The 10,537-nt window shown below is 44.2% G+C and overlaps 1 protein-coding gene and 1 pseudogene across 2 annotated transcripts; one reads left to right on the forward strand and one right to left on the reverse strand.

Moving 5' to 3' along the window:
- Window positions 1-1,562: 1,562 nt before the first annotated feature.
- LOC133891671 (uncharacterized) lies at window positions 1,563-2,418 on the reverse strand. Of its 2 annotated transcripts, none has more exons than XM_062332403.1 (4): window positions 2,224-2,418; window positions 1,959-2,141; window positions 1,805-1,871; window positions 1,563-1,687 (listed from the first exon to the last, which is right to left on the reverse strand). In XM_062332403.1, the coding sequence occupies exons 1-4, from the start codon at window positions 2,389-2,391 to the stop codon at window positions 1,683-1,685; spliced, it is 423 nt and encodes a 140-aa protein (XP_062188387.1). In that variant the 5' UTR covers window positions 2,392-2,418; the 3' UTR covers window positions 1,563-1,682. The 2 variants fall into 2 exon arrangements, with proteins under 2 accessions (XP_062188387.1, XP_062188388.1); XM_062332404.1 differs by having other exon boundaries at window positions 1,606-1,687; window positions 1,823-1,871.
- A 1,808-nt stretch (window positions 2,419-4,226) lies between these two features.
- LOC133890271 (protein argonaute 18-like) lies at window positions 4,227-9,824 on the forward strand (annotated as a pseudogene).
- The last annotated feature ends 713 nt before the right edge of the window (window positions 9,825-10,537 follow it).

The following is a 10,537-nucleotide window of genomic DNA, read 5'->3' on the forward strand; positions in this document are numbered from 1 at the left end:
ATTAACCTTGATCCCGCCTATTGCCTGATGCAACCTAAGAGCCTAGGCTCCCTCATGCCTTCCCCTACCCCCTACCTAGTTGCACATCGCAGATCTAGCCTACTTCATGGTCTCCATAGTTGGAGGGAGTAAACCCGTCACCTATGATTTCGATGAACAATATGCAAAAATATTACCTTTTTCTAAAATATAAAAGTGGTGTTTTCATCCTAGCAAGTCCTTGCAATTGATGTGAACAATAGTTTAGAACACTTCAACAATCAACATGTTCTGTTGGTGCATTCTATTACTCGAAAATGGGACCATGACGAGAGGACAACGGGCAAGGAAACAATTACAAGAGTGAGGAGTTTGCTGGAATGAGATAAATGTTTGATACACAATAGTTAGTTATTTGAGGTGATTGTTTTGTTTTTTGTTACAAGTTTTGTTATGTTTTTAAATGCTTCAAGCTAGCTATTTTATTTTTCAATCACCATTCTAGACCCTAACTTTATTTTCGAAAGATTAGCTAGTAATTTTGGGTTATTTATATTCCATCTTTATGTTCCAATTTTCTTTGAAAATTTGTTTATGGCTTTTCGATATCACCTTATATATAAGTAGTTGGTGGCGCATGTTTTGGTTATTCGCTTCCCCTTGCCCTTCTCTTCTTTTCGTGTGATCGTGGTGTAACCAAACAAGCGCGTGCGTGCGTGCGCTCGTGCTTCCAGCCTTCCACAGGGGAGTGAGCAGTTGCCATGGCGAGCCATCACCGTGGAGGAGGAGGCCGTGGCGGCGGCGGCGGGCGGGGACAGGCGAACCCGAACGTCTCTCAGGAGGGCTATGGTGGTGGTTGAGGCGGGCAGTACTACGGCGACGACCGCGCACTACCGGATTTTGATACTTTGCCGTGTGCCCAAGGCACACGGCAAAGCGCTAAAAACACTCAGCAAAGTGTTTGCCGAGTGTAACACTCGGCATAACACGGTCGGCATACACAGTGCCGGCAAACAGCTGTTTGCCGAGTGTTTTATGTCAAGCACTCGGCAAACATATTTGCCGAGAGCCAAATACGACACTCGACCAAAAAAAGTGACCTAACGGCGCCAGGGCCTTAACGGCCTCTTTGCCGAGTGTCTAATGTATACACTCGGCAAACCCGAGGACACGTGGCGCTCGCGACTTTGCCGAGTGTTCGTGGAATACACTCGGCAAATCACATCACGTTTGCCGAGTGTATTGGAGGGTACTCGGCAAAGTGAGTACAGAATAGCGCCGAGATAGCACTCTTTGCCGAGTGTATACACTCGGCAAACTGGCATCCAAAATGCCAGATTAAACAGCCTTGCGACACGTGTCACGTTTGCCGAGTGTATCACTCGGCATATCCTTGTTTGCCGAGTGTTACACTCGGCAAACTGTTCTATACCAGACGTCCAATTGATCCATACCAGATTCAAAACTGTCGCTGCAATTCAAAATAATTTATATATATCTCACAGATTACCACATTCATATAAACATCACATAAACGGTCGCATAAACATCACATAAACCGTCGCATAAACATCACATAAACGGTCGCATAAACATCGCAAGTGACACAAACATCACAAATTGTCACGACAAGATAGCAAAATATAGTCCAAACAAAAAGAAAATGTTGCAGGCCGTAACAGACTCCACACTTGATTACCACCTTAACCTGCATCAATCAAGGAGCAGAAACACTAAGTAAGAAATATGCATTTGAAAGTAAACAGAAATGCTAAGTATGGATATGGGGTTACAAAAGTAAGTTTTCAAAGTGAGGAGAAAAAACCAAAGTGAGGTGGAGTACCAATGTGCGAACCTCCAGCTCCAGGCGTATTCGATCCCTCTGATGGATACTGCACAAAGGAGGAGATAGTTAGCACAACACTCTATGGTTGTAGGAATGGCAATAATGGTGATTACAAGGTTATAAACTAACTCACAGGAGTGTGTGGAGCCTGTGGAGCAAGTGGACGAGAAGGGGTTGGCATCGGTGGCGGAGTTTGGCCCATTGCAGCATAAAGGGGCGTCATCATCGCATACCACTGGGATCGTTCTGCCGCCATCCTCTCCTCGAACGATCTCTCTAATTCGTGCCGGAGCCTCCTTTCTTCATCCAGCTGGGCCTACAGTATGTCATCGCAATCTCATCATCGTTCCAATGCAAAGCATGTAAAGATCGTGGAGGATGAATGAAATAGAACTAACCTGGATTTCGTTCATCGCAATCCGTGTAGGCTCTGGGTGAGGACGTATACCCGGACCTGAGCTCGTGCTCTGAGCTCTAAGCTGAGAGAGAGAGGGAGTGGTGGCCGTATCGAGTGTGCCGTCGCCAATCCAGAACCGGCCATGTTTCTTGCCTCCTCCCGCCCTCATAACCACTTCCCCATCAAGATCATGCTCGCTCGGATATGCATTTTTTTTTGCTACAAATGCACTTAATGAATTAAAAATAGCAAATGGACCCCAAAAAATACCAGATTTTAACATCGAATATGCTATGCTGTATGTTGAGTGTAGAAAAAGTTTCAAGGTCAAACGACGATTGAACTGTCACTTCAGCTTCAAACCTGATCCGTTCCCTCTCGAAACAATGATTTTTCCTCGGAGATGCTTCAGTTTCTAAGCATCGTACGTGATAACTTTTGCGAAACCTTCTCAAATTTTTATCACAGCCTCTACGTATCATATCATATCATGACGCTATGGCAAGTCTCATGTTTTTCAGACTTCGTTTGTTTTTTTTAGAATTAGAAAACCAATAAGCTACATGTTGGTGGTCGAGTGTTGCCGCCTAGATGTTTCAAATTTCTTTTCATTTCTTGGGTAAGGCCTAAAAATAGACTCAACAACATGAATATGATTTTTCTACCCATTTTTGTTCATTATTTCATGTACTTGCAGATCAAATTTGACTTATATCCATTAAAAGCCAGGAAATGCACTTAATGAATTAAAAATAGTAAACGGACCCAGAAAAATGCCAAAGTTTAACATAGAATATTCTATGTTGTATGTTGAGTGTAGAAAAAGTTTCAAGGTCAAACGATGATTCAACCGTCATTTTGGCTTCAAACCTGATCCGTTCCCTCTCGAAATCACGATTCTTTTTCGGAGATGCTTCGGTTTCTAAGCATCGTACGTGATAGCTTTTGCTTCTTCCACTTGGCAAGCATTGAAAATTCCTTCTTTGTCTGGATGACAGCTGGAATGATAGTATATAGCAGAGAAATTCCTTTTTTAAGGCAAGCAAGAAGAATTGTTATTCTCCTTTGTTTGTGAGCTCAGCTTATCACACGGTAGCATCTTTGACACATGTTTAGAGCACAACTGATTCCAAGGACCGCTCCTAGGAGTCCACATCTGCTGCATCTCAATCTTGAAGCACGACTGAATTCTAACTCCAAATTCATAACAATATCATCCTTAAACCATACTGCAGTAGTACCGGAATCGATATGTGGCGGCCCTTGGTCGGCTGTTATTACGAGAAAGAAAAGAGAACAAAAGGAAACCAAAAAGAAAATAAAGAAAAAAAATAGTTTGCCGAGTGCCAAATATGGAGCACTCGGCAAACATACATGTTTACCGAGTGTCCATTAGACGACACTCGGCAAAGGAGCGACTCGCCGTCAGCTGCCGACGGAGGGACACGTGGCGCGTTGTTTGCCGAGTGCCCGAATTCGCCGAGTGTTTTTTCTCTTTTTGCCGAGTGCTATTGTTTGCTGAGTGTTTTTTTAGTAAATTTACCGAGTGCCTAATTGTTTGCCGAGTGTTTTCATTGGGAACTCGGCGTAGGTAGCTATTTGCCGAGTACCCGATATAATACACTCGGCATACAGGTAGGCACTCGGCATAGGCCTCGTTTCCGGTAGAGGCAGAGGCAGCGGCAGGGGTGGTGGCCGAGGCGGCGCTGGCTACCAGGAAGTCCGTGCTGGGGGCGGTGCCCGAGGCGGCGGAGGGTACCACGAAGGTCGTGGCGGGGGCGGTGCCCGAGGCGGCGGAGGGTACCACGAAGGTCGTGGCGGGGGCGGTGCCCAGGAGGCGGAAGGTACCACGAAGGCCGTGGCTGCTGCTACAGTGCTACCAGGGACGCCGTGGTCGTGGAGGCAACGACTACGGCGGTGGTCACTACTTTTGCGGTGGCGCGGGCGCGGGCGCGGGCGCGACGGTCAGAACCAGCCCGCCGATCTGCGCCAAGCTGGGCCGCTCCTCTCGGAGCGCTACGCGGCTGAGGCCGCCGCGCTGCAGGAGAAGTTCAAGATGATGGACATCCACCGCAACGAGCCCATGTTCCCGGCGCGCCCCGGGTACGGCGCCACGGGGACATCGTGCGTCGTCAGGGCCAACCACTTCTTCGTCGGCCTCGTCGACAAGGGCCTGCACCACTACGACGTAAGGCCTCCCCTCCGCTCCTCATTATTCATCTCGACGCAACCATGGCATCCGTCTGAGGTCTGACCGCCATTGCCATGTTTGTGTCCCTGGTGGTTATTTGCAGGTGAGCATCTCGCCGGAGTCGACGCTGAAGGGCGTTTACAGGCAAGTCATGTCGAAGCTGGTTTCCGAGCACCAGCAGACCGAGCTTGGCGGCTGCCTCCCCGCTTACGATGGCCGGAAGTCGCTGTTCACCGCCGGCGAGCTTCCTTCCAAAACCAAGGAGTTCGAGATCACCTTGTTCGGCAGCACGAACTCCTCTAGCAGAAGGTATGAAATCTACTTCTCCTATGGCGATCCGATCCCATGCTATCGTGAGCCTAACATGATGCTACCGTGACCATTCCGCAGGATGGAGAGGAAGTACACGGTGGTGATCAAGCACGCCACGGCGGTCAGCCTGCAGCAGCTGATGATGCTCATGGCGGGCCGGTCCACGGACATCCCGGGGCAGGCGCTGCAGGCCCTCGACATCGTGCTCAACGAACGCAACAATATGGAGTACGCACTTGCTTCTTGGGTCTTTTTCATCTCACCCTCGTGATTTGTGATGACAAAAGTACCTGTTCTTGACGACGCGTAGGTACGTCGCCGTTGGTCGGTCCTTCTTCTCGCCGTACCAAGAGGAACCCATGGATTTGGGCCGAGGCATCGCTGGATGGAAGGGGTTCTATCAGAGCATCAGACTGACGCAGGATGGCTTGTCTGTGATCGCAGATCAGATGTCGCTTATACTTCTGAACTCTTATTATTTCCATTTGTCGAGTTATCCAGTATCTTCAAAAAATGCAGCCAGGATGCTTAGGTGTTGAATGATCAAAACTGGAGAAAAAATAGATACAGTGTACAACCAGTGCAAATTGATTTCATAGGCTGGTTCACATAAAGTGGATTCAACTGGAAGTTGAGAAATTAGTAGTGATTTCTAGACGAAAAGAAAAAGAAAAAACTTGCTATTCCACTTCCACGTTGTTTGTAAATTCCATCTCAGAATTAATTCGTATGTTTATAGATGTTTGAGTGCTGCACATTTTCCATTGCAGACATGTCTTCAACAGCTTTCATTCAACCACTGCCACTGATTGACTTTGTCAAGAAGATTCTCAACAAAGAAGACCCGAGGAGCAAGTTTACTGGTATTACTAATACGGATTTTTTCAAGATATGCATTTTTTTGGTCCCCTTCCTGGATGCAAAGTGCGTTGGGCAAAGTCACGCCTGAGATGGATATTGCTGTTTTCTGAATTTGCAGATCAAGAAGGCCCTCAAGGGCGTGAGGATTGAAGTCACACACCGAGGAGATGCGCGGCGGAAGTACCGAATTACCGGCTTAACAGAGAACCGTCCTAGTGTTACGAGGTAGGACTGCTCTCCTTTCCCTTGATGTTGAACAAAAGATCCTGGTCTCTCTAGTCAGAAATGCTGGGATCGCATTATTTTGTCAGCGCTTATTTTAATGAAACATTATAACTCTTCGATTATCAGTTTTGAATCGTCCTCTGGGGTTTACAAGACTGTCATGAAATACTTCAGAGAAGCATATCAGCTGAATCTGCAGTATGATTTTCTCCCATGTGTACAAGTTGGCAGTGATCAGAGGCCGAACTATCTTCCTATGGAGGTTGCTGATTGTGTACTTGGATTTCAGCATGATGGCATATACTTGTATAGTCTTTGCCCCTCCATATGTTCTGCTCCTGTTTCTGAATTTCCATTTGGATTTCAGGTTTGCAAGATAGTTCCCGGACAGCGCTACCAGAAGAAGCTGGACGACACCCAAGTTTCTACTCTAATGTTGTCAACCTGCCAAAGACCATCTGACGGCGAAGACGCCATTCGTCAGGTTCATGATGTTACTACATGTTGTGTTTTGTCAGATGTAATCTGTGGGCAAACACATTACAAGTTTTCTCTAATCAAACTTTTTTTCCCCTTTTGCTTAGGTTGTTGAGCGCAACCAGTACAACAGCACCAAACGAGCAAACGAATTTGGCATTGAGGTTGACTACAACCCTACTTCAGTTGAGGCTAGAGTCCTGCCGGCTCCAACTGTAATCCTACCTCCATGTGTTATGCACATATATGCATACATATATCTATATCTATATAATTTGTAATGCATCTTTGTGACTATATCCTGTGCAATTTTTGTTGTTATAGCTCAAGTACCATGGTTCTGGATCTGAGAGTAGGTGCTGCCCAAAGGATGGGAGTTGGAACATGAGAAATAAGGTATGTTATGAGCAGCTGAACCACTCTTAATATTGCAGCTACAGTTAAAGGCAGTTTGAAGAACCTTGTCCCATAGTGCAAGCAACTTTTTAGTATGTTCTTTACTGAAGTACTATATCAATGAAAGATTGGAATTATCTTTCCAAAGATTACATGACTCTTTCGGAACTTTCTTTTGATATACCTTTCTGTGATAAATTGATAATGGGCTAACAAAGAAACTTGACTGGTAACTTGAATTTTATTCTCTGTTTATACCTAGTATGCGTTCTGTCACTAGCTTATTACTCTAAATATTTACTCAAATGGTAATACTTCTTTTGGTGGGTATTTACCAAAAGGTTTTTGTTCGTAGAAATAACGAAATTGTGATGTGTATATTTGTTCTAGATTCGTCTGCATTGTTTAATCATTTTATTTTGATAATTTGCAGAAAGTAGTGAATGGTGCCAGGATCAGCATCTGGGCATGTGTTAACTTCTGTCACGATTTGCAGCTGCATGATGTTCAGAAATTTTGCTTTGAGCTGACAAAAATGTCTCGTATTTCTGGAGTGGTAATATATAATTTTTTTAATTATCTCTTTTCGTTGTTTTATGTTTCAAACACTCTTGCAGCATTCCTAGCTTACCATTTTCACTTTGAGTTCAGGACATAGCTGATTTGAAGCTTCCAGTATTCACTGCTCATCCGGATCAAGTTGAAGCTGATCTTCGTAACAGGCTGAGGGGTCAAAAATGGCGTCCTGTATGGTATTATTTCTGACAGAAAATTCAGTTTATTCACTTACTATCACATATATGTCATGCCTGATGTTCCTCCTAACCTCAGGTAATTTCGAAAGGATCTGAGAGACAGAGATTGGTATTGTCTAAGGAAAAATGTCATAAACATGAATGCTCCGTACTTCGCAAATGTTGCTCTTAAGATCAATGCCAAGGTTAACCTCTAATAGGCCTCTTCAAGTGTTGTTTAATTAAAGCATGTTGACCAACATGATATTGATCTATTCACCATCTCCACAGGCTGGAGGAAGGAACTCGGTATTTGCTGATCCAGGCGTAAGTTTACCGGTCGTTTCCAACAAACCAACGATTATATTTGGTGCCGATGTCACTCACCCTTCTGCTCTAGACGATACGGCTCCTTCCATTGCTTCTGTAAGATTTTGTTCACCCTGGAAAATGTACATCACATTCTCTAGTTTCCTTGGAAAATGTACAGCACATTCTCTAGTTTCATCTTATTATACTAACACTTGCTGCGTGGAGATCCATTTATGTTGTTGCCTCCATAGACTGGCCTGAGGTGGCCAAGTATAATGGCGTTGTTCGCTCACAAGGTCGGCGTGAAGATCAATGCCCTGTCTGAAATATGCATGATGCCCCATTGAGTGGTTTCTTAATTTACGAAACTTTTGCAGGGAACTCCTACTTGCATTCCAAAAAGAGTCCAAGCAGAAGCCCCAGCAGCTGATATTCTACAGGTTATTGTCTTTCAGTTGTTCTCAATTGTGCTCTTCTGATCTTCATGCCATGGCGATTGACAGTTTCTTTTCTTCCATTACGTCGTTAGAGATGTCGTAAGCGAGGGCCAGTTCAAAATAGTTTTGGAACAAGAAATTCCAGAGATAGAAAAGGTAAAAAGCAATTTTAGGAAAAACGTCGATTCTCAATTTATTGCTTAATTAGAACATCCGGTACTTACCCTTCCTTCTTCAGGCTTGGAAAGCACTTTACAATGAGAAACCACAGATCACCTTCATAGTAGTACAGAAGAGGCACCACACAAGGCTGTTCCCCATTGATCGCCGCTTCATGGATGGGAGTAGAAATGTTCTACCCGGTTAGAACTGCAAACTTATGCGATGGTGTATCATGTTACGATGAAGATTTTATTCACATCTTTCTGAAAAATTGCAGGTACAGTGGTTGATAAGAAGATCTGCCACCCAACAGAGTTTGATTTCTTCCTTTGCAGCCATGCTGGGATAAAGGCAATGTGTCTGGTACACTCAGATGATTTAAACTGCCTTTGTTGCCAACTGTATCCTGAAGATTGGCTACTTGTGCAAACGCAGGGAAGAAGCCGTCCTACGCATTACCATGTGCTGCGAGATGACAACAAGTTCACTGCAGATAACCTGCAGTCTCTCACATATAACATGTGCTACATGTAAGCGCGCTCTTCCCTGCCATCATATTGTTTGCACTGCTCAGTTTTCTGACGATTTGGTCTGTTATTCTCTTGTCAGTTATTCAAGCTACACTCGCTCGGTGTCGATTGGTATGTCATTCTTCTCTCTAATCATTGAAATTTTTTAGTTCAACGAATGTGGCTGATTGTATTCACTTAACCACGGTATCGAGTGCATAGAACATTCAGGCTTCGGTATGGATTTTTTGGTATCTAGTGCATAGAACATTCAGGCTTCGGTATGATTTTTTTTTTATATATTTCATAAAACTGGAGAAATCTCTGATCAATATCCTTAGTCTGAATTGATGCATAAATGGAGAAGAATAATATCATAAGAGAATTCTGCATTTCATATGATGCAATTACATCAAAAAGTTGCGACTATTTTGCTTATAGTGCTTGGAAGAACAGAGTGAACTACTTCATGCCAGCTTTGTGAGCCATCCTAACGTGATGGTGTGCTGTGGATTGAAATGGCAGCTCCTCCTGCATACTACGCCCACAAGCTCGCATTCCGTGCCCGCTTCTACGTCAGCCAAGGCTCTGAGGGGGCGGCGAGTGTCGACTCCGGCAGTACATCTGCTGCTGCTGCTGCTGCTCCGAGGGCACTTGCAGAGATCAAGAATGAACTGAAAAGGTTCATGTTCTACTGCTAGTCCCTCCACCAGCTACACCTCGTGAACAAGGCTTTGCTCTACTGAAGAAGGCCTTGCGTATGATCTGAATAAGACCTGGAGAATAACATCGAATGAATGCTGCTCTGTTTGCCATTCCTTTTACGTAAACATGAAATTGATATTGTGTAAGGAGTCTATAATGGTTTAATTTGCTGTTTCAAGTGACCAGATTATGCGTCTGTGGTTTGTGCCGTGTTGTGTGTGGTGAAACGTGGAAGTCTCTGCCAAGTTACTATTTCCAGCTATTCAGAATCCCAGAGACTGTTCTGGTATATATGTCACTGCAAATTTTCGTTATCATTTATATACTATACATTGTCTCACTGACTTGTGGGCCCATACCACCTTGTCAGTGACACAATGGGAGAATTCACAAAGTTTTTTTAGTGAATACAGTAGGAGAAGACCCTACTGTAAAGATTTTTATTATAGACGAAAAGAGAACAAAAAATTAAGAAGAGCAGAAAACGAGCTAAACAAGCTAACTGAAAGCTAAAAGAAAGCCAGAGGGGGGGCAAGAGAGTTGGAAGAGTGCTCCACAAGAGAGTTAAACCAAGAAGAAAAATCTAAAAAGTGAGGACCCTTCATTCTGTGAAGCTGAAGGTCAACTTCAGCGAAAAGGTGTTGCTTCCATTTTTGAAAGGTTGGTCTTGCCTGTTGGAAGATATAGCCATTTCTTTGCTTCCAAATGTGCCACGCTGCAAGTATGAAGATTTCCATAAAGAATAGAAACTGAAAATTAGCTTTTGCCTTCTGTATCATTTGGAAGAATTAAAGAGTATAGTCCCAGTTTGTCCCAAGGATGTCGCAGCATCTGACACAGAAGGGGCATTCAAAAAAGAGGGGAAAACTGTCTTCCATATTGCGCCTGCATAGGATGCAATTGTAATTGTTTCTGTCAATCTTGTAAATTTTCCTACTTAGGATATTTCTTGTGTTTAGTCTATCCATGAAGAATAGTCAGATGAACAACTTTA

Source organism: Phragmites australis, chromosome 14 (assembly GCF_958298935.1).
Source record: "Phragmites australis chromosome 14, lpPhrAust1.1, whole genome shotgun sequence".
Classification (NCBI taxonomy): domain Eukaryota; kingdom Viridiplantae; phylum Streptophyta; class Magnoliopsida; order Poales; family Poaceae; genus Phragmites; species Phragmites australis.

Excerpts from the sequence above, each read along its gene's own strand:
- LOC133891671 (XM_062332403.1), bottom strand. The coding sequence starts at position 2,391 with ATGAGGGCGGGAGGAGGCAAGAAACATGGCCGGTTCTGGATTGGCGAC. Across the intron at positions 2,142-2,223 it reads TTGCGATGAACGAAATCCAG|GCCCAGCTGGATGAAGAAAG; the intron begins GTTAGTTCTATT and ends GACATACTGTAG. Across the intron at positions 1,872-1,958 it reads CACAGGCTCCACACACTCCT|TATCCATCAGAGGGATCGAA; the intron begins GTGAGTTAGTTT and ends TCCTTTGTGCAG.